Source organism: Leguminivora glycinivorella, chromosome 14, assembly GCF_023078275.1.
Source record: "Leguminivora glycinivorella isolate SPB_JAAS2020 chromosome 14, LegGlyc_1.1, whole genome shotgun sequence".
Classification (NCBI taxonomy): Eukaryota; Metazoa; Arthropoda; class Insecta; order Lepidoptera; family Tortricidae; genus Leguminivora; species Leguminivora glycinivorella.
This window is the reverse complement of record NC_062984.1, coordinates 22,202,067-22,226,808: the sequence shown is the minus strand read 5'-3', so window position 1 is coordinate 22,226,808 and position 24,742 is coordinate 22,202,067. Positions and strand designations below refer to the sequence as shown.

The following is a 24,742-nucleotide window of genomic DNA, read 5'->3' as shown; positions in this document are numbered from 1 at the left end:
GACTCGGAGCGGGGGCGTTCTCCTTTTTGCCTGAGTCGACGGCCTAATTCGCGTGCAAAGCACTTCGCGTCTGTTCCCCAGCTCCCCGCCGTCTCTACCGCGAATGGGACAAATATGTAGCCCGGGCCAATGGGAAGATATTTTAGGCGTTTCAAGCCCGCTTGCGATTGAGCCGCCGCTCCGGCCGCGTGCGAGGTGCGGGAGATGTGGTAGGCAGCGAAGGTACTGACACACGTAGCGTCCCATACCAAACACCGCCCCCGTTCCCACGGTATTAAAGTCAGGCCATCAGGACGTTTACCATCAGTGCGGCTAAGTCCTGGTGGCTCAACATGGCTCAAGTACCGAAGGGACACCAGCCGACCTTAGGGCTCTCTGGATGGTCTCATCGAGGGCAAAATGTCGCGGATGTCTTCCTGCGCAGCGACGGCAACACAGAGCGTGGTGGCCGTCTAAGAAGTATTATTGAAAAAGGCCAAGTGGCCCTGAGGTCTATGCCAATTAGAATATTGTCAATGAGGCATTGTTTTCGGCTAGCCACGTTTCCTGCATTCGGCTGTTTGTGTGAGGACATCCGTTTCCTTTGCACAAATCTGCATGCGAGTACGGTGCGTGAAAGCGATTGGTGCTTTCCTGGCGCCATTTTGATGGCGCATAATATGTGAGAGGTCTCGATATTTAAAATAAAAACATTTTTCATCACACCAACGTAAAGGCTCTCTTGATTCTTAGAAAACAGATAGCAAAATTTCATTTTATCCACAAGAGTGCAAAGTAATTTCATTTAAATTTTTACTTGATACCCAATGTTTAAAAAATCGCCTTAGTTTCATGTTTTACAGTTAATATTTTCCTTTTTTTGGTATGTTGGACATTTTTGTGTTTCACTCGGTGACAAAATTTGTTTAAACCCTCGCAAGTCTCGCAACGCTCAAGATTCTACTTTTTGATTGTATAAGTCAAGTGTTCTTAATAGTTATTTGTTATACAAGGGGGCAAAGTTGTATTTTAACGCCGAGTGTCGAATTGAAAAACGAGCAAGTGAAAGGATTCTATAGGACAAAACACGTGTTTCCGAGCTAGTGAGGGGAAAAATAATTTAAATAACCATTAGGTATCCTTCCCTCTTCCTTCATAAAATTGTTATAACTCCCAAATAATAAATTATTCTAGAATATAATCTGTAGGTACTTCCTTCGGTTTTCATATTAAGTTTAAAGTCACTTACGATACGAATCAAACGCGATTAATTTACATTACTTACTTCAATTTTTAAGGTACAATTAAAATATTCACGAGAATTTAAAGTGTCTTAAGCTACGGTAAAATACTGGTGATATTGATTTAAAACTAATAAAATTTTAATTTTCTTTGCTGAATATAAATCAGGCATCTCAATAATGCTGAAGTAGCTAATAAATCAGTAGTAAGGCGTTTCAATTAGTTCCAGTGGGTCGAAGTAATAAACGCGACGGCCTTGCGAAGCCTGCTAAGTTCTGGCATGTTCTGGCGAATTTCTACTATGTAGTCAATAGACCTACATATATTAAGAAACTAACTAACTAAATATGGCTTTGCGATCCAAAGAGAATCTTGGCCTCCAAAACGAGAGCACGCCACCTATCCCGATCCTGTGCAGCTTCTTGCCAATCATCGGCTTGTAGCTGACACAGATCCTCCATCACACTGGTAAACTATTTAAGTGACATTAGAATGAGATCTAAATGCCGAATAGAATGATAAGTCCATGGAGAAAATTCCACACGGACGAACAATAATGCACGATTGTCGATTAGGTAATAATGGGTGCCCTGAAAAACCAGTGCCGATGGCGTGTCTATTATGTCGATAGTTAAAAGTAAAAAAAAAAAAAGTTTAAATTAGTATTAAGTTACAAACATTAAATATTAATCTTAGAGTATTAAGTTACGTTTTTGTTTTATATCAAAACTGTATTTAAGTAACTAATGTCTAAAACAATGAGCGCCTCTCGCCATCAAACGTTATGTACAGTTTGGCGAGGATTTCTGTAAACTGTTAATTATAAGTTTATTTTTGTGAATAATAAATTTAAAAAAAAAAGACACGGTCTACGCTGAGCGGCATCCTACATATAGCAGTGATATAGGAACTTGTTCTCTTGTATATGTTGTTATAGCCAATATATATTTTTCCTTTCTTTCTTTCAGAATTCGGCACCAGGCTGTTCTGGACCTGTATTGAATTACAAGTGCATGGAGAAGTCTCTGACACGCCCGACCTATTATATAACCGGCCGACCGACCCGGTATATAACCTCCATAATGACGTCACCAAAAATAAGGATTTCAATTTCAATTAGCGGCAGTAGGCAAGTAATAAAGGCGGCCTCAGCGAAGTCGAATAGGCGCCAGCGTGCTCTTGACCTGTCTACAATGACAAGTGCATGGAGAAATTTCTGACTCGCTTGACCTATATAACCTCCATAATTATGTCACAAAACATAAGGATTTTAATTTCAATTAGCGACAGTAGGCAAGTAATAAACCTGTCTACAATTCAGAGAAAATTCGGACACGCTGACCTAGTAAGTTATTTGTGTACTAGTAAAACCAATTGTTTTTTTATGTCAACGATATTGTACTTAATTTGGAAAAAGTAAATGTAAATGTTTATACCTATTATGTGATACCCACAGTGAAACTTGGTTAAACGGAACAATTTTATTATGCATTCTTAATTTCTTATCTCACTCATTAACCAAATTTCACGTAAGTGCGTTTTCACACTATCTGATACGATATCGGATTTAAATATCCTATAATTAGAGACGCCATCTTTGACATTTGCCTTTGATATCCTGCGTTCATCCGATATCGGATCGGATAATGTAAAAACGCTGTCAGGTAGCCAAATGTAAAACTCACCTAAGTAGAAGGTTAAGGGAGCTGTCATTCCTCGTAGTAGGCACGTCTTTGACGCTGGACGGTTCACTATGGACCCCCCTCAAGGAGAAGGAGTTCCTCAACTGCCGCGGGATCGCCGCCAGAAGTCCACTGCTGTTCCTCCTCTGATGCACGAGACTCTTCGACCGCGTCAGCTTGTTCGACTCCAAGTCCATAGCTTGGGGATGTAAAGAAACTTCTTCGCCGCTTCTAGAAGTGGTGCTCGACGCTTCAGTCTTAATGATAATAGGAACAGTACTCTTCTCGTCTCCTAACAGCTTGTCCCAGGGCGAACCGTCCTGCCCGTCCTCCTCGGAAATAGTCTCGAAGCTTCTCGGACCGACCGACGATGTGGTCTTGTCCGACATGGTTACAAGTTACAGATGAGGCAGCGGAACGTAGCACTACAGACACCAAATGGCACTTCGTCACTTTGGGTTTTTAGTTTCTTGGCAACACTTCACTCTTATCATAATATCCATTTGTAAATCATAATGTTTGGGGTAGAAATGTTGACACTGAAACAATAGAAATATTTTGTTTATTAGAGAGTGACACATGCGATGAAATAAAATTCATAATATCTGTAAGAAAGTATCCCTTAGGCCGTTTTCACATTATCCGATCCGATATCGGATGTCGGAAAGATTTCAATGGAAAAAATCCAATATGGCGCCAGTAATGTATGGGATATCGGTCCGACATCCGATATCGGATCGGATAATGTGAAAACGCACTTATGCAAATATGCAGAATAGTACGTTAGGTACAATATAAGTGAAGAAAAAAGGAAATTCATAACTCGCGTTGACTGAAAACATTCCCTTCGGTCGTGTTTTAATTTATCGCCACTCGTTTCGAACTTCCGGGTGAATCCACGTAAAAGTAACGTGAGTCACGACTTCATTGATTGTTTATTTGAACTACAGCTGCAAATAAAACGATCTATGCATACATATATCGGGAAAGTAACACTTATTTAGAGATAGATTATCATTTGAACTTACATCGTGAATAAATTGAACATGTCATAAAATCGTGACTCATGTTACTCTTGCCGCGGATTGACCCTTCCTCTTTTCCGCACTTGTATCATAATGTACTATAAATGACTGTGTTGTGAACAAACTTCAAAATACATAATATTACGCGCCATACTATGTCATTGTACTTTAATAACGGCAATAGCCGTATTCGCAAATTACGAGCTAAATCGTAATAAGAAACCGTTCTGCTTGAAAGCTGATACATTTATTTTCGTGAGTGAAACCCCCACTTTTACTTTCTGAAAGGCGTTTGCTGAAAAATGTGTTCCGTTAAGAGGCTTTCTATCCATTTCTGTGTTACCTACTAATTAGTTTGTTTAAAGAGAAAGGCACAAAACAGGCATCGCTAATAAGTAAACACCTCAGCTAGGCTTAGCCATTTAATACCTATTTACTCTGTTGTTATTTGTAAGAGGAACCGCTTCATATCCTATTCGAAAACCAAATAAAACCGAACTGGACTTAACTATTTGTTTTATAACGTACTAGCTTTTGCCCGCGGCTTCGCTCGCGTTATATTCGAAAATTGCGGAATGCTCCATACAAACTTCCACCCCCCATTTTAGGGAAGTGGGAGGTTAGAAAGAGACAAAAAGTAGCCTATGTCACTCTCCATCCCTTCAACTATCTCCACTTAACACTTTCGCTACCAAGAACCCGACTGTATGCTCGTAGAAGCGTAGCCGATTACATGGGTTTCCCCGTATGTAGCGAAAATGTCGTAGCGCCGCGTAGAGCCCGGTTTCGAAAGTGTTAAAAAATCACGCCAATTCGTCACTCCGTTTTGCCGTGAAAGACGGACAAACCAACAGACACACACACTTTCCCATTTATTTATATTACTAACTTACTAAGGCCACAGCGGCACAAATTGGTATCGATAGTACTTATACATCATGTACAAAAGTATATTTTACAAAATGAGCTTAATTAATAGTGATACTACTTACAGGCATCTCTCTCTCAATATTATTAGTAAGTAATTAAGTATGGATTCGGAAGCACACTGAGAGCGGCAACAAAACAAAATTGCTAGAACACATATTTCGCAACGCATATTGTGTGGACGAGACTAGTAATCAAATTTCTAGGTAATCACATTTTAACGTTCACCAACATTAAAAATAACAAGCAAAATTTCATATTAGAACGTGAAAGTCATTTCGCAACTCTTTCATAATACCCGCTTCTGCAAAGTCATTGTTATCTCGGTTCATTATAGACTATTTTCTAATCTTATTTCATGTTATAGTATAGGCTTAAGTAGGTTTTAATTGCCGGATAGCCACCGGCATATTTGCGAAAGTGACTCATGTTTCTGCCGATTTCAACTTTGCTTGATGATATCTCGTGACTTGCGGACCTCTGTTTCACGAAACATTTGTCGGGGACAACTGTCACAATTTTTCTATGAGATTGTCACATGTCGGCGACAATGTGTTGGATTGTCAGCCGACATTTGTCACGATGGAGAAATAGCGGCCAGTACTTCACCTGAATAAAAAAAGTCAACCAAAAGTTTAAATTTAAATTCCGTGTCATGACAATATTAAGAGAACCTTTAGTAGGTACAGAACAGAACAGAACAGAGGCCTTTAGCAGGTACGTAGGAGCGATCATGGTTAGCCGTTCACGGTAGCGCAATGTCACTAAAACAGGGCGGCTAGGTACGAAAAGTACGGAAATATATTAAAATAAAATAGAAAGATGCATTATTTGTGCAATATGTTTCGTTAGTGTTTTAGATATGTATATTTCTGTTATTGTTATTATAATTTTATTAAAGTCAACTAAGTGAATTTATAATTGAACACCATAAAACCGTTTAATGACCAACTCGAGACCAAACTTTGCATTTTTTTTTCTATCGAGCCGATTTCATTAAATCGAGTATCGAGTACGTCTATGTTCGTTCGTACGTGTGTGCCCGCGAAAGGATTGTGTATCCGGCCCGCCACCACACCGTGCACCGGTCCTTCAGAATAGTGTGTGATATGCCAGCACTACTGTAGTTAAAATGCATTTTTGGTGTAAATCTGGCCCGCCTCTAAAATTCCTGTATATTTTGGCCCCCAATGAAAAAAGTGAAGTCCTAAGAGCTTACAAATTTCACTGTGTTTACACGGCTTTGCAGGGCCTTCAGCATCACTAGAATTGGCTGTGTTTGCACGGCTACCATACTTAAACTTCTAGTGCAGCGCTGATGTATCACATTTTAAATTACTAACGGAGGACGCGTTTCTTGATACATAAAAAAAGTATTGTTTCGAAGATATGGGGGCGACACTGGCGACGTCAGAAGTTTACATAGCAATGTCACTTACTATAAAAATACTATAATTATACCGACTCTTGAGATCTGCGCAAGGGATCACTCAGGAAAATGACTTGGGAAAAGTGAAAGCATTAAGTAAACATGACATGAGTCACTAGCAAGACATGGAAAAAACTTATTTAATTCAGGTTAGGCAAACTGACTGATTCGGTGCAGCTGGTGGGTTAATAAAATACTTTCGGTAATTATTAGATATTTAAGTATAAGTAGTAATTATTTTAAATTACGTACCTACTGCAACGTTTGTCTCTCATAAAGGACTTGCAAATTTTAGAACACAATACATATACTGTTTAATGCAGTAAGTATACACAGCAACTAACTATACTAACTAGAATGTAGCTAAGAGAAATAAAAAATATATTGTTCAGCTTATCTTTAGTTACAGTTCGGGTAAAAATTTACATTTTATGAAAATTTCCACATGATTCAACGCGGAACGAAATATTTCGAAACACATTTGTAATATGAACCATTATTCTCGGTTGTGACTAATAAAGTCTTTCATATAGACAAAAAGCGACCTTCTTATGCTCACATCGAAATTAGCATTCGGTTTTCTTTCAGACAGTGACACTTCACGTGGTAAAATGTAATTATGCATCTTCTATCTTCTTTTGGCACATTAAATAGATGGCACAAACAGAATACATGATGCCTATCGCCAATGACTAATACGTAAAGTGTTTTCCCGAGCCTCGTTTGAAGACCACCAATCAACATAATTATGTATTATTTAATTTATAAAATATGAAAATAACCTAATCACAAAATTAAAATTTTGAAAAAACTCCCGACCGCGACATAGTGTACCGATTTTCATGAAACATGGCTAAGAAAAGAACACACCCGACTAATTCAGCTTTCATAAAAAAAACTAAATCTAAATCGGTTCATCCGTTCGGGAGCTACGATGCCACAGACAGACACACACACAAACAGACAGACAGACAGACAGTCAAACAGACAGACAAGTCAAACTTATAACACCCCGTCGTTTTTGCGTCGGGGGTTAAAAATAGAGAAATATGGTGGATAGTGGTGGTGGTGGTGAATAGTGCAATTTTCTTTTGTATATCCCGGATGTTTTTCTCTACAGGTCGTGTTTAGGAAATTCATTTCACAGCCAGACTATTTGTGGCAAAAACTTCGTCAGGAACTGACGATTTAAAAGTGTTAATATATATCAACACATCCTCAGGAACTGTTGTATACTCCTAATTTAGATTTTGAAGGCATCTTATCTTACTAATACTGGATCAGAATACCTATGGTCTTTAAATCAGTACACACTAACAAACTTCAAGACATACATAGTATATGAATTACATTCATATTTGCTTTTATGTATATGAATCTACGCAGAAATAGTTACTACAGTTAGCCAGACTACATAAATTAAGTTTTAGACGGAAAATCTAAAACATACATCGATAGGTCAATGGGTAGACTCTATATATATTGCAAATGCATGTTTTCATAGATGAATAGGCCGGATTTAATACTCGTAAACCGGCAGTAACAAATGAGGTATTCGGCATGCATGAAAGAATAATATGAATACATACATACATACATACATACAATCACGCCTGTATCCCGTATAATATGAATGTAGACCGGAAAGCGTCAGAATTAGTAACTTTATACTGGCATATCTCTTCTTTGACCTGGTTGTACATTCCTATCGCAGACAAAAACCATTGTATCTAACACCTAGAGTTTCTTAATATCTATACGTGTTTAAAGATCAGGGTATACTGGTTGATGTGTCTGGTTTGTTAGTTGGAATAACCCTTGGCTCGTCGTATTTTAGATCGGCGCGTCTGCCAAATGTACCGACCGCTCAATCTGGGTCAATGCTCCAGAGACCGCTGACTCGTGGACTCGCAAAAAGGTGTCTGATACTCTTACATGAATTATTATTCGCAAAAAGCGATTAACCGGAAGATTGCGGAGACCATTACCGTGACCGATCTCAATGACTCACTTCGAAAATGGCGATTTGAGCTTCGATGCCATGGTTTTTGAGTCGCTACATGGCTAAAAGACCTCGTGACTTGGCAGACAAAAAAAGACACTAGAAAACGTTTTTTTGAGTAGTACTATGATCGTGGATTCACTTCCTATTAAAGGTTATATGATTTATATTATACCAATGCGGTAATTACCAATTACTTATATAATATAATTGAAGGCAGCGATTTAAAAAACAAACAACTGAATAAATATCTAATGAAACATTGCGAAGTGGGTAGATAATAATACTCAGCCACAATTAATTGCCATACCTAATCAATTGAACTATAAACCAACAGTCATTAACGTTATAAACACTTTAATGGCGCCAATAGCTAAATAACTAGCCTAGAGGATTTATACCGACACTTATCAAGTTATCGTTTCAGTTAAACCAGTATCATGCATGTTTAAAGAGTCTGTTCCGAAAAAAAATACCTACCCAAATATCGTCCTCTCGTCCAAATATCGACTCTCTTTCCACACAGATTCTGTAAACAACCTGAGGCCAACATATCTTGAATTTTACCTATATACATATACCTATATTTAACTAGATCCATCAAGATCTGATATAGATGGAAAATTATTCCTTGTTAGACTATGGGAAGCTGGAAACAATGCCCTCATCAATAATCTCTACAATTATCCACCTTATTCACGATGATTATATCTGCACCTTCAGTACTATTATGTAAGAAATGCTAGAACTTGAATTAATAATATCTAGAAGCTAGAATTAATAATACCGATAAAAACCGCAGTCCACAGACGCAATGTAAGAAAATTGCCATTTTGCGAAATGTCTATAAAATGTGATTTAAGAGGAAAATCTTTGCATAGCTATTTTCTGGAAAACTCGTAAAAATAAATGATTTCTCTTATTACTTATTCATTGTTCTAAGGTTCTAAGTAGCTGCGAATCACGTACGAGAGAAAATTCTAGGTCAAACGTTCAAGTTTACAGCTTACGTAGCCAAATGCACAAACGCTTACGAGGAGGCCGGCAGCGGCCGAAGTAAAAATCGTGATGCTACTGCGAATGCTACACAGTCTTCTCTGTCGTGTAGCAACACAAGAGCGATAGAGAGAACTATCTTCGATACGCCTACGAAGCATACGCCATTGTGAAGTTGGCTAGGTATTGTTTACACTAAAAATAAACTTTGCACTGTGACATATGTGACTATACGTCGATTGCGATTATTGACTAATTTTCCATTTGTGATACAGATACACGTGTCTTGAATATGACTTTTAAAAATTTCTATAATACATACTTATAATCACGCCTGTATCCCAGAAAGGGGTAGGCAGAGCACATGAAGTACTAAAGTTTCAGTGCCACTCTTGGCAAAAAGGGGTTGAAAGAAATCCAAATTGTGACATTGCAGTGACAGGTTGCCAGCCTCTCGCCCACGCTACAATTTAACCCATATCCCACAGTCGACTTCTACGACACCCACGGGAAGAAAGGGGGTGGTGAAATTCTTAACCCGTCACCACAAATGTCTATAATGTAAACTCATTTTAGGTGCCAACTTTATAAACAACATTTACTTTTTTATGTGAAACTAGCTTTTCCTCGCAGCTTCGTTAAATTCGAAAATTGTGGAATGCTCCCTACAAACTGCCACCCCTCATTTTGGGGAAGTGGGGGGTTAGAAAGATTAAAAAAATAAATAATTAAAAAATTAAAAACACGACTGCAGTTTTAAAGCGAACTGAAAAGATGAAAATAATCTTTAGATATGCTGGTCAGTCAACTTGATTAATATAAAATGGAATAATGAGTGTTTAGTCAGGTTCAAAATTAGCTAAATCAAAAGTTAATCTCATGGAGGATATCGTGACCGTACCTGGATATTTTATTTCGATTGCAGTCGGGGGACAATGGACAAAACCTGACATGAAGGTCCCCCGACTGCAATCGAAATAAAATATCCAGGTACGGTCACGATATCCTCCATGTAATGTAAGCAGGTTCAAAATTAGCTAAATCAAAAGTTAATCTCATGGAGGATATCGTGACCGTACCTGGATATTTTATTTCGATTGCAGTCGGGGGACAATGGACAAAACCTGACATGAAGGTCCCCCGACTGCAATCGAAATAAAATATCCAGGTACGGTCACGATATCCTCCATGAGATTAACTTTTGATTTAGCTAATTTTGAACCTGACTAAACACTCATTATTCCATTTTATATTAATCAAGTTGACTGACCAGCATATCTAAAGATTATTTTCATCTTTTCAGTTCGCTTTAAAACTGCAGTCGTGTTTTTAATTTTTTAATTATTTATTTTATTTCTTACATTTTAGTGACCACACAAAACATCCATAATTTTATTTTAATATTTTCTTTACGTCATGGAGTTGGCTCTTGATATTTTAGCATGAAACATGTAGATAACTTTAACGGCGTTCGCTTTTAGTCACTTGTGTTGTGTGTGTTACTTTTGTTCTGTGCTTAAGCACTGACAACATAATATCTATTGCATTGCCATAACTCGGCTACGGAGGGCAGACAGAATGGCACACCGTAACACCAACACTCTTTCTCTGCGCCCCTACAAAATCGGCGCCCGGCGTTGGACTGCGTACGTGGCTTCACCCGACTATGAGGTATGAGGATGATTCCGGCGCCCGGCCTTCTAGCGCGTGACTCTTAATATGATGGGGCCTTCGGTTCCCGGCCTTGGACCGCGGATGTCGAGTTTCACCCGACTCAAAATATGAGGGCGCCTTGGGCGCCCGGCCGTGGATTGCGTGCGTCGGGCTCCGCCCGACTATCTACGAGGGCGCCTTCCGCGCCCGGCCTTCGACCGCATACGTCGGGCTTCGCCGGCTCTATGTATGACCTTAGACCGCGTGCGTCGGGCTCCGCCCGACTATGTATGGGCCGCCTTCCGCGCCCGGCCTTCGACCGCATACGTCGGGCTTCGCCGACTCTATGTATGAGGGCGCCTTTGGCCCCCTGCCTTGGGCCGTGTACGTCGGGCTCTGCCCGACTCTAAGTGTGAGGGCGCCTTCGGCGCCCGGCCTTGGACCACGTGCGTCGCGTTTTGCTCGACTCTCAATATGAGGCCTTTGGAGGCCGCCGGGGCCGGCCTTCAACCGCGCGCGTCGGGCTTCGCCCGACTCTATGTATGAGGGTGCCTTCGGCGCCCGGTTTTTGACCGCATGCGTCGTGCTTAACCGGCTCGAAGTATGAGGGCGCCTTCGACGCCCGGCCATGGACTGCGTGCGTCAGGATTCACCCGAGTCTAAGTATGAGGGCGCCTTCAACCGCGTGCGTCGGGCTTCGCCCGACTCTAAGTATGAGGGCGCTTTCAACCGCGTGCGTCGGGCTTCGCCCGACTCTAAGTATGAGGGCGCTTTCAACCGCGTGCGTCGGGCTTCGCCCGACTCTAAGTATGAGGGCGCTTTCAACCGCGTGCGTCGGGCTTCGCCCGACTCTAAGTATGAGGGCGCTTTCAACCGCGTGCGTCGGGCTTCGCCCGACTCTAAGTATGAGGGCGCTTTCAACCGCGTGCGTCGGGCTTCGCCCGACTCTAAGTATGAGGGCGCTTTCAACCGCGTGCGTCGGGCTTCGCCCGACTCTAAGTATGAGGGCGCCTTCGGCGCCCGGCCAAGGAACGCGTGCTCTGGGCTTCGCCCGACTCTAAGTATGAGGGCGCCTTCGACGCCCGGCCATGGACGGCGTGCGTCGGGCTTCGCCCGACTCTAAGTATGAGGGCGCCTTCGACGCCCGGCCATGGACGGCGTGCGTCGGGCTTCGCCCGACTCTAAGTATGAGGGCGCCTTCGGCGCCCAGCCATGGACGGCGTGCGTCGGGCTTCGCCCGTCTCTAAGTATGAGGGCGCCGTCGACGCCCGGCCATGGACGGCGTGCGTCGGGCTTCGCCCGACTCTAAGTATGATCAGCCTTCGGCGCCCGGCCTTCAACCGCGTGCGTCGGACTTCGCCCGACTCTAAATATTTATGAGGGCACCTTCGGCGCCCGGCCATGGACCCCGTGCGTCAGGCTTCACCCGAGTCTAAGCATGAAGGCGCCTTCAACCGCGTGCGTCGGGCTTGGCCCAACTCTAAGTATGAGGGCGCCTTCAACCACGTGCGTCGGGCTTCGCCCAGCTCTAAGTATGAGGGCGCCATCGACCACGTGCGTCGGGCTTCGCCCGATTCTAAGTATGAGGGCGCCTTCGGGGCCCGGCCTTGGAACGCGTGCGCTGGGCTTCACTCGAATCTTTAAGTCTAGGTAGATATAGCTTAGACGGGGCTTTATGATCGTATTGGCTAATAAATAGTAATGTAGACAATGATTTTCTAAATCTGCCCTTGACGGAGCCCCATGTTGTGGGACTCCTATTCCTGTGCAGTTTGCCCATCGGGCATTTGAATATACCTAACGAACCTAAGCTACCTAATATACGTCGAAATATGCGTTTGGTTATTATGCGTATTTTTTACATTGCTTGTTATAGTTAGTTAATGTTTCAGCGTATAGGGCCATTTGCCATTTTAAATTGGTCAATATGCTCTCTCAGGCTCAGAATCAATAACTTTGAATGTAGAATTCTCACATATTTATAATCTTTTTAGAAAAGTTTAAAGTACCAGCTTCTTGAATCCATACAACAAAATATACGCGAATCCCAGAAAACTACCAATAAGTACCTAATGCCAAATGATCTCCACTTACGAATGAGTATTATGCTATGCGTAATGAGACTCGTCTAATAGTTATTCGGCCAAAGAAGCGGTCGGCGAACCGCTGTTGGCGTGCCGAAAATCACCGTATTTTTCCTCGGAAAATCAGTCGGTACCTGCTTTGATCTGTAAATCGACGCATATTTCTTTTATCTTTATAGTAGTAAGTTTCCTAATAAACAGACGTAGATGTAGATTAAGTTTTCACGTTTTCGACTCTGTTCGCGCGATTCATAATCTATTAACTAGGTCCCAGAATAACACTAGTACCTATTGTTATACCGGATACTTATATGTTTTCTAGTGTCCTCTATCTAAAGTCTTCATTCTAATGTCTCATTCAATAATATTTGTTCTTATTACATTTATTTAAGTTACATATTTTGAAAACTCTTAATCTCTCAAAAAAAGATATAAACGCATATAATGTGTATATATTATTAATTGCCTTTCAAAGCTCTTCATTTTGATACCCCACTCGATAGGTTTGCAAAAAATTTTTTTCAAAACTTTGCGTATTATGACGTAATACGTCCGCCATATTGAATTTTAAGTGACGTCACATATCCTATGTTCATTGGGGTGACGTAAGGATTCCAATGATATATCATTCATTTAAATCGGTTAAGGCATTCAGAAGTTATGGTGGAACAAAGAAACTCACATACATACATACATACAAACATGAACCCTGAAAACAATACACTCTTTTTTTGGGGCAGTCGTGTAAAAAGTAGCCTGTGTCACTCTCCATCCCTTCAATTATCTCCACTTAAAAAATCACGTCAATGTCAGTCAGTTTTGCGGTGAAAGACGGACAAACAAACGAACACACACACTTTCCCATTTATAATATTAGTATGGATGTTATTTTTAGCAAAATTTGCTTAAATTCATATAACATTTTTTTCTTTCTTTTGGCCCCAGAAACGCGTGGTTAAAGTTATGCGGGTTTCTCGCGAGCCACCCTTGTATGTTAAATTTAAAGCCAAAACATTCTTCGGTATCCGGTAAGTCTGTCTCTTCATGGCAAATGATCGTACCGTAAATAGTTAGACTTGATAAGACACACGACTGTCATTAAATCATAATAAACATCAACAAAATCATACCAGCGATGCATAAACTAGATCAACAAGATTAATATGTTTATATTGTTTATACAGGAAAATTCTCATCCGTTACCAGTATCGGGATAGATCGAGCGTTGATAAATCGTTTGTTTACCGAAGAATTACCAGTCGGTCATAAACGATGCAATTATATTATCATAGCTATCAGATGGAACTGCTCGTGGGGTTTCATTCCCATCAATTAACAAAAGATTTTTACCCTGTAAAAACCAATGTACGGATCTGTATGTAGTTGTTCACACTTGGAGGTCGTGTTACGCTGGTTTTTGTAGGAACTGTTCACACCAGCGCGAACGCAACGTCCGCTTGAAACGTACGGAGGAAAACGTGAGGTGTCACACAATGCTTACAGTGTATGGACAAGGGATCTACTCACGGATGAGCGGATTGATTTGTTTTTAATCGCAAATTATTAATTTTGCTAAGTTTACTAGTGCAATACAGGGTGCAAATGATAATATACTATCTCTTACATCAAAAATATTCAATACCAAACAAATTTTCTTTCTCGCACACGTCAACAATAAGTATAGTGACAACACCCAGCAACAGAGGAAAAACAACAGGCGATCTTATCGTTAAAAATAAAAATTAAAAATTAAGTTAAGTGTAAAAATTTAGCATAATCATCAATAGCCGTACCGGCTATTAATGATTTAAAATTACTTTCTTTTGAGATCAGATTACCCAAATGTTTAAGTTTTATTAGATGTTCAGTACTTACAATGTACAAAAAAACCCCCGACCGCGACATAGTAGACCGATTTTCATGAAACATGGCTAAGAACACTCCCGACTAACTCAACTTTCAAACAAAAAAAACTAAATCGAAATCGGTTCATCCGTTCGGAAGCTACGATGCCACAGACAGACACACACACAGACAGACATACAGACAAACAGACAGACAGACAGACACACACACAGACAGACACGTCAAACTTATAACACCCCGTCGTTTTTGCGTCGGGGGTTAAAAAGATTGGATTGATTTTCAATATTTTATTTATTTATTTAATCTTTACACAAAGAAAATACAATTGTACACAAGGCGGACTTAATGCTATAAGGCATTCTCTACCAGTCAACCGTCGGGTAAAACAGAGAAATTGTAGGCGGTGCAACATTAAATTATATTAATTACAATGAATACTCAAGTCAGACTTTTAAAAATGCCTATTAAAATAGCTTTACTAGTTTTACCGGAAAACTCCTTAAAATTGTAGGTAATAAAAACAAATATTAACACGTAGGTAATTTGGAACGTACGCCAGACGTGATTTTGACGCAAAGTCGTGTGAGCTGATTTTTATTGGCAAATAAAGTTTTATGGCCCACTCATGATCACACCAATCGCTTCTTTAAAGTTTAATTTGATATCTTTTTCCCCTCACTAGCTCGGAAACACGTGTTTTGTCCTTTAATACCAGCTGGTAAAAACGCATTTTATCCACTAGTGGTTAAAGTAATTTGACCTTGAATAAAGTCAAATTAACTGCTTTAAAATTGATAAAAGTAGGTGAATCTAGTAATAAAGATGATTTACCACCTGTGGAACTACTGGAAGCAGTGACAAACGCATTTTTTGCGTTGTAGTTTCCTCGCTATAGTGAGGGGAAAAGTTTTGTGTTACACTCGGGTGCAAATGTATTTTACTTTTCGTGTGTTAAAAAACTCGCAAGTTCAGGATTCTATTCTCGAACCACTCGCTTCGCTCGTGGTTCAACTATAGAATCCTTTCACTTGCTCGTTTTTCAATTCCACACTCGGCGTTAAAATACAACTTTGCCCCCTTGTATAACAAATAACTATAACATATCTAATATTAGGGATTTACACAAAACTAAATTATAAAAATATCTCGGAAGTCGAAGTGGATTGCTAAATAAGAAGGGCCGTATGCCGTATGCTTATTGTTTGCCATCGACACATTATAAAAACAAGTAAAATATAAAAGCTATTGATACTTAAGGTATCGTCAACTGTTGAGAACATTGCGTAATTACATCCTTATCATCACTACTACCTACTACCACTACTTATCTAACTACTACTCCTACAACCAAACTACTTATCTTCATTAGCTTAACTGGAAGAGATCCCTATCAGGGATAAGTTCGCCTTTGTACTTCCTCCTTCTTTCTTTATATTTGATGTCTTGTATATTTTTTACTACTTACCTTATCTTAAAAATAATGTTCTCAATAGTATTTTGCATGATAATTTTTCTCATGAAAATTTCCGGATTTTTTGAGAATATTTTGCACAGCTTGTACATTGCTAGTCCGACTCACTGCATTGTCCTGCCACTCCAAAATTAGAGCACCAACGCGGAAAACAACGCACGTATAATATCGTACATTCACAATGAACACGTGAACACTCTGGATCAAGAGTATTTCCGTATATTTGTGAAATGATTTCAACAGATCCAGAACATTGGCCGTTCATTCACCGGAGATAAAACGGACTTTTCGCTGACCCTGTGGCTTCATTGTGCTCGTTGTTGATGTCGCCAAAAATACCGTCTCAGTAGGTATATGGCCTAATATGGCCGTTATAAAATGATGATAAAAATAAAGTAGGTAGGTACACTAGGTATCGGGCTTAGCACACTACTTGGATAAAGTTTATCGCATCGGTGCGTCCCTATCGCACTTACAAATAGTGTAAAAAGGACGGCCTGACGTTATATCGCTTATCGAGCGACCGTGGTTTTATAAATAAATTTTATAAATATTGGGGGACACCTTACACAGATCAACTTAGCCCCAAACTAAGCAAAGCTTGTATAATTATACTATGGGGTGCTAAGCGACGATATACATGGGTGAATCAACTTTTTCTTGTTTGTTATTGCCATGGTTACGGTCCCCTGGGTCACCCTGGTTTTATGCAAAATTATGGTACTTAAACTATGCAAACCTGCAATCCTGCATGTAGAGTAGTGGCAAATTAAATAAAGGGGTTGGTGGCACCAGAAAACTGCATGTTTGCATAGTTTAAATAGCATTATTTTGCATATAATCAGGGTGACCCAGGGGACCGTAACCATAGCAATAACAAACAAGAAAAAGTTGATTCACTCACATACTTAAATAGATAAATACATACTTATATACATAGAAAACATCCATGACTCAGGAACAAATATCTGTGCTCATCACACAAATAAATGCCCTTACCGGGATTTGAACCCAGGACCGCGGCTCAGCAGGCAGGGTCACTACCGACTGAGCCAGACCGGTCGTCAAGTCAGGTTGCCTGCTAGATACAAGTAGTTGTAGTTATACAGTAGGCGATTAGTAATTCAACACCTGAAATTTTCCCCTTGGATTGGATTTGTATCGAAAATAACAGCTTTGTGAAGGAAGTAAAATCTAGATATTATGTACTGCAACTTCTTCGTCGTTTACTGTGATTATTTCTGGAGAAAGTGGGTCAGTTCCTAATTGGGTCATTCTACCTAACTTTTTCTGACCGTACTTTGTCCAGAAAAACTAAGATATTGTATACGAAAATAGCTGAACCAAATCGTAAGAATTTGATGACAAATATTCAGAAGTGAACAATAATCTATGTAAAATGTAATAGCGCAATTTAAATCATCCTGTACATGAACCAATCAATTGGTAAGATGCCTACTCTCTAAAATGTCAGGTAAAATAAGTCCTGCATTGTCCGTCTTTAGCCAAGCGTAAACGTTAGGTAAATTGATCATTATATAGTCCAGTTGGCAACAATTTAGCTAGCACGCAGATTTCTTGTTGCCAAGGTGTCACCTGACCCGAGAAACTTAGAGAAACCTAGGTATCTACAACAGTATTTCGCAACTGTGTGGTTTGCAAACAAAATAAGATACGTAAATACTTGCACGAAACTGTTTATTTAGGGAAGCATGAATGCTGGCTCGTAAGACTGTCAGTTGCATTAATTTATTACGCTGATATCTTGGTGTGATTATTTATTTATCAGACGTTCAGCTTGTCATGATAAAGCTGTCTTTGAAAATATACAGTAGTGTGTACCGTGAGACAAAACAATTGCTGGAAATTGGATGTTTGAACGGTTTTCCCCAAAAATATTTACGCACAGATATCAAAGCGTATGTCTCTTTTCACATCCTGCACTCAAATATTCTATTAAAATAGCGGACATTATAACACAAACGATTTTTCACCGCAGTCAGTCATCGTGGGCACGATGGTGCATGTCAGTTAGTTCTGATATTTCTGACGTACGAACAGAGAAATCGCAACATTTGTTCAATGTTCTTGTACTTGTCTTAGATGTAGATCGAGTAAACAGTATGCTTCCTTGATGATTGCCAATTTCATTGTGAAATAACATACATACATACATATAATCACGCCTGTATCCCATAGAGGGGTAGGCAGAGCACATGAACTACTAAGTTTCAGTGCCACTCTTGGCAAAAAGGGGTTGAAAGAAATCCAATTGTGACATTGCAGTGACAGGTTGCCAGCCTCTCGCCTACGCCACAATTTAACCCATATCCCACAGTCGACTTCTACGACACCCACAGGAAGAAAGGGGGTGGTGAAATTCTTAACCCGTCACCACACGGGCATTGTGAAATAAACACTGGAATATTGGGAAATAATCCAAACATTAGTTGGGTATTTGATTAATCGTAGCTTTACTGAAGAGGCAATGTAAAAATTGCAGAACAATCTCAAAATTTCCGTAAATTACTGGAAATTTACATGAGCAAATTTTCATGCAAGTTGGAATTTGAGAATATTCTCTTTAAGATTAGAATGTACGAGTACATATTACGCAATGTTCTCAACAGTTGCCGATCGCTTCATTTGATGTTTGAGTTACACACAGGCGTTAATTACTCGTATCAACATCAAATGTCATAGAAATTGACCCTAAAGATTGTCAATAAATGTGCAAAGATAAATATCGAGAACCTTTTATGAGAACATTCGCAATTTTGGAAACTTCTCTTCGGTTCATTGCTATACGGATGGCGTTTGTTGTGTAATATAAAATAATTAAAAGTATTAAGACGATACAAGAGGAGTCAACTCTCCATACAAACGCTCTCACTATTTCCTCCCTGGTTTTTTAAAATAGAGCAATGATTTTTTCAATACAGATTATTAATCTCTTTATTCATTTCAATTCTTAGGCTAGGTATTATTCCTCTTTATTTCTTTCAAATCTTAGGCTAGGTTATTTATAATACGAATATAAAAGTAAAATACAAAACCACTTACAAAACAATAAAAAAATATAAACATATTATAAAAAACCTAACCTAGGGTGCCGCCAGCAGCGGGGCAGGGCCCAAGCTGCCGGTGGTTAGGGCTGCAGAGAGAGGAACCGTCGGACTATCCGCGCTGTGTCCAAAATCACCGCCTTCTGCATCTGACCCTTGATCCAACCACCGAGCGAGAGTCTCTTAAGATGTTGGTCGAGACTCTTCGCTATGAGACCGTTCGCTGAAACGACTATCGGGACAATGATCGTTGAATCAACATCCCACATGGTGGTTATCTCGTGAGCCAAGTCTAGGTACTTACTGGACTTGTTCTTCTCGGCTTTCACGAGATTCTCATCATGGGGGATGGTGATGTCAACGAGCACGGCCCGGCGTTGCGGTCGATCTATTATCACAATGTCAGGCTTATTGGCTACAATAGTCCTGTCAGTGATAATAGATCGATCCCAATAGAGCGTGGCACGGCCATTTTCAAGAACTGGCGCAGGTAAGTACTTGTAGTACGGTACTTCGCGGTCCACAAGGCCGTATTGAAGAGCAAGCTGCTGGTGAATGATCCGGGCTACGAGATTATGCCTGTGCAAGTACTCACCGTTAGCAAGATGAGAACAACCGGAAATGATATGCCTGAGTGATTCTCCGGGACGGCGGCATGCCCGACAAATGTCGACCGTGCCGTCCTTCAGGATATATTTCCGGTAGTTGTTCGTCATCATAACTTCGTCCGCAATTGCACAGGCAAAACCCTCAGTTTCTCCGAAGAGGTCCCCGAATCTTAACCAGTTCACCGATGCGAGCAGGTCTACATGGGGTCCCGTGAGGGCCTTGTAGAACCGCCCGTGTAGCTGCTTGCTCTCCCATACCGCCTTGCGGTCCGCAGCACTTAGTACCACAGGTTTGCGCCAGTTCTCTTTCGCCAAGGAGAGCGGCGTGAGGTTTCCGTCCACTGCCACCTCATCACGATGCATCCCACACTCGTTGTTAAGGAAGTAATTCCTGAGATTGTACACCTCACGGTTGTGGAGATTTTTGGCGTTTAGGAAGCCTCGACCTCCGCACTTCCGTGGGATGTACAATCTCATAACAGACGAGCGCGGGTGTAACATACGGTGTGTGGTAAGCAGTGACCGGACCCTCCGATCCAGGGCGTCCAGCTCGGTCTGTGTCCACCTTAGTATGCCAAAGGAGTATGTGAGTAGAGGCATTACCCAGGCGTTAAAGGCGCGCACTTTGTTGCCTCCTGACAAAAGACTGTTAAGGACTTTTGTCAGCCGACTGAAAAAGCGCTCCTTCACCGACCGTCTAATGCCAACATCCTCAATACCCAACGACTGTGACATACCAAGGTACTTATAGGTTTCTGATTCAGAGATAGATCTGAACGACATCGTCTCAGAAAGTTGTAAATTTTCTGAATTTACAACCTCCCCCGCTGTACATGCATAACCGCACACTTATCGACACCAAACTCCATTCTGATGGCGGTACTGAAAACTTCTGTGGTTTTCAATAGCACCATCAGGTCTTGGGTGTTCGGTGCAAATAGTTTGAGATCGTCCATGTACAGAAGGTGAGAGATGACTTCACCCTCTCTCCGAAGCCGGCAACCTAGCCCTGAATCCTTCAGCAGGATGCTGAGGGGATTCAGAGCTAGGCAGAACCATAATGGACTCAGACTGTCACCCTGGAATATTCCTCGCTCAATCCTTATGAAGTCCTGCGGGCCAGTGGGGTCATCTCTGCCTCCTGGTTGACGAAGGACTGTGGTCCACTGCCTCATACATGCAGCCAGGAAGGATATTAAAGCTGCATCAAGTTTATACAGCTCCAATACCCTTCCCAGCCATGAATGAGGCACTGAATCATAGGCCTTCTTATAGTCAATCCAAGCGGCCGAGATGGCCCCCTTGTTCCGCCGAACTTGTTGGCAAATGGTCATGTCTATGAGGAGGAGCTCTTTAGTACCACGGGACCCAACCCTACATCCATTTTGAGCGGGGGCCAGAATGTTGTTAGCGACAATATGCGCGTTAATTTTTGCTCTCAAAATGGATGTAAGGAGCTTGTAGAGTGTAGGCAAGCACGTGATGATAGGCAGATTATTATTATTTTTATCTGTATTGGACCGTTTTGATTTTTTTGATATTCTTATTATTAAAGACGCTAGAGCCCATCGAAAATTTCCAAAAACAGCCTTATTGATTATGGCACAAAAAAGGTGTGGTATCTAAAATTGGTAACAATTAGCCAAAAAATCAAAACGGTCCGACACAGATTAAATAAATAAATAAATAAATATTATAGGACATTCTCACACAGATTGACTGAATCCCACGGTAAGCTCAAGAAGGCTTGTGTTGTGGGTACTCGGACAACGATATATATAATATATAAATACTTATATATTTCATTGTTATTCAGATTCTCAAATTTAGTTACGATTTATTAAGTTTGGAAGGAGGAAACAGTCGAGAGCGAACCTGGATTTTAAAGATTTTTTCGCAATTTCTTTTAACTGAGTTGTTCTGAATGGACAATTTTTTTTCGATAAATCTAGTTAATAACACTAGTATATTTAACTAAAATTTCCAAATTGAAAGGGCGGCTCCTTTCTATTTTAGCATTTTCGCTCCTGTAGCGTCTTAAATATATAATTATATATCTGCGGTGGTTTATCACAAACCGGTCAATGTCATAGCTAAGTTAATGCAACAATTTGCCTGTTAGCTGGAGCTGTTTTAAATCATTTACCTGCACACGCCAAAAACTTACATCATCGCCCATGTTTCCGTTTAGATCATATAGTAACAGTTTTTTCTCGAATTTATCACGAATTCCAGGTAGATACAGTCGAGTTCATAAATATGTGTACACTTTTTCACCTTATTGCAACGTGTTAAGGTGACGAAATGTACACATAATTTATGAACTCGAATGTACTAAACAACTTGACATTCTGCCAGCAACGCCAAGTTCCTCAGATTCATGTCACTTCTAAGAACGAATTTTCATTTTTATGAACAATAGTATATTATTATCTATCACATATAATGTCGTGAGCAGAATACTTATGAGGGAGCATTACCCTGAATGCTTACCGAGTTTCTTCAAAACATATTCGACCTTGTATTGTTTGAATAAAGCCCAGTAGGTATAAATATTTCTGCACGATACTGGAACTCTAATTAAATCAGTTCTAATTATCATTAATTATCATTCGAGTGATCTCAGAATAGAAGAACTTGTTTAAGGGCCGACCGATACGGAACTTAACGCAATGTATAGAGAAGCATGGGAGAAAACAACTACTGGGGTAAGACTAACATTATAATCCTTATATTGTGTTCTTGTCTCGAGTAATAGTTTATTTTACATTGTGTTTTAGCCGGGGTATGAGTATGCACAAAAGGAGTCTTAATTTTTTTACGATTTTGATGGGAAATTGGGTTACGTCGAAGCGTCGAACGCGATTAATTAACATTATTTTACCTTTATTCGGACGTTAAATAGACTAAGCCAGTTCTGCCACTAGTTTGACTGGCAGCCAGTACTGACGCCGATATGGATTACCTTTTTCCTGCCAATGCTGGCAGTGAGCTGTTCATACGAGGCCAATAACAGTATTGTGCTGGCTGCCAGCTCTGGTTTCGTTTAAACCTTGCTACACCAGGGAAAGTGTTGTGAGTAGGCAAGTGTTTCCCCAACATATCGACGCAGAATTGGCTTGCGTCGACCAAACATCGCTCGTTAGAATGAACATGCGTACGGCTGTGTTCAGCGACGACGCGTAAGCGTCTTCATTTTTGGTCAGCTAGGGTGGATTCTGCGTCCGTACTGTCGGTAGGTTTAGGGAAACCCTAAGATGAGAATCTACGCCCTTATCTTGAAGGATTGAAGTTAAGAGGTCGATTCTGGGTCGGTACTGTCGGTAGGTTTGGGGAAACCGGCATCTTCTGGGCGAGCTCACTCCATCGTAGGCCACGTCTTTGCCTTTGGCTAGTCTGTGGTCAAGAGTAAGCCCATTTATAATAAAAAAAAAAACCCTAAGGTGAGAATCTACGCCCTTATCTTGAAGGATTGAAGTTAAGAAGGTCAATTACGGTATTTCCGGACAGATACCTATAGTCCTACTTATTTGTATCTAAACATATCTAAATTTTTGCATTTTTCGGCCATATTGTACTTTGCCCAGACTTACTTGTCTCGACATAATGGAAAATCCATGAATCAATACGCAATTCGACACACCTTCTAGAATTACATTGAAAACAACAGTTTTTATCTATTTGTCTTTCGGTCGACTCGCGTTCCAGTCATCCGATATCCATTCTTGTTGGCAGCTGTGTACTTAAACTTACTTTTTTTTTTTCAAAACAAATTACACAGTATTACAGTGAGACACTAAGGCACTGTGCAATGCATAAAACATGATACTATATTGTTAATACTTAGTGTTATAACGTTAACATAATAAACTTAATAACTAACTAAGACACCCGATCATCCATCGCTTCGCATAACCTCACACATTCATCACATAAGACCTTCCATCTACTGGCAAAAACGTCACAGTCAGGTGCTGATTTGAGAAGCGCATTAAGGTACTTTAAAACGCGAACTAAGGGTGAGTTCCTGTACGCTACAGTGCGCGCTTTGGGAACTGCTAGCAAGTCACTAGTACTTGAATTGAAGTACGTCATTAAGAAAAATAAATGCTTTTTTCATCCTTTTGTATGAATGAACAGCTGAGATAAAACTTCGAGATCTGTATATCAGCAGTATGACCCGGCCCGAACACTGGATCAGGGTAGATATATTTTTGACGCCCCTGTTTTAAAAACTTTTTCTCTAAAAAAAAAAACACTTTTTTACCATTTAGGTTTTTGGCGCCCCGCCCCTGCTACCATTTGGCGCCGTTCTATTCCTCTACCCTTAATCCGGCCCTGCGTGCGTAGCCGAATGGCATTTCTCCGACGCGAAACGAAAACGAAACGCCGCGAAAGGTAGTCTGCCAATACGCAAGAGCGATAGAGATAGATATCTACGAGCGTTTCGTTTCGTGAGCGTTTGTGCCATTCGGCTACGCACCCTGGCTGGCAGCAGTTTGACACTGACATGTCTGATCCATTTCGTACCGGTAGCACACCTCGGACAATGGCGAATAAATATATGAAAGAGGCGCGTTCCTACGCACACAGTCTAAGCTCGTGTAGGTGAACGAGTACCATGCTTGTATGAGAGATATGACAGGTCGAGTGGTCGCGTTCTTGACAGGCGGTAATTGAGGTAAACGAGAGCGGTTGGGCGGCTCTTTCAGC

At 40.6% G+C, this 24,742-nt stretch overlaps 1 protein-coding gene across 5 annotated transcripts in view; it reads right to left on the bottom strand.

Moving 5' to 3' along the window:
* The window catches only part of LOC125233398 (G protein-activated inward rectifier potassium channel 3-like), an 84,218-nt gene that overhangs the window by 43,338 nt on the left and 16,138 nt on the right, over positions 1-24,742 (bottom strand). For all 5 annotated transcript variants that reach the window (XM_048139397.1, XM_048139400.1, XM_048139396.1 and 2 more), the window contains exon 2: positions 2,907-3,442. In XM_048139397.1, coding sequence (XP_047995354.1) covers positions 2,907-3,292 — 386 coding nt within the window. In that variant the 5' untranslated portion in view covers positions 3,293-3,442. The remainder of the gene's footprint in view (positions 1-2,906; positions 3,443-24,742) is intronic.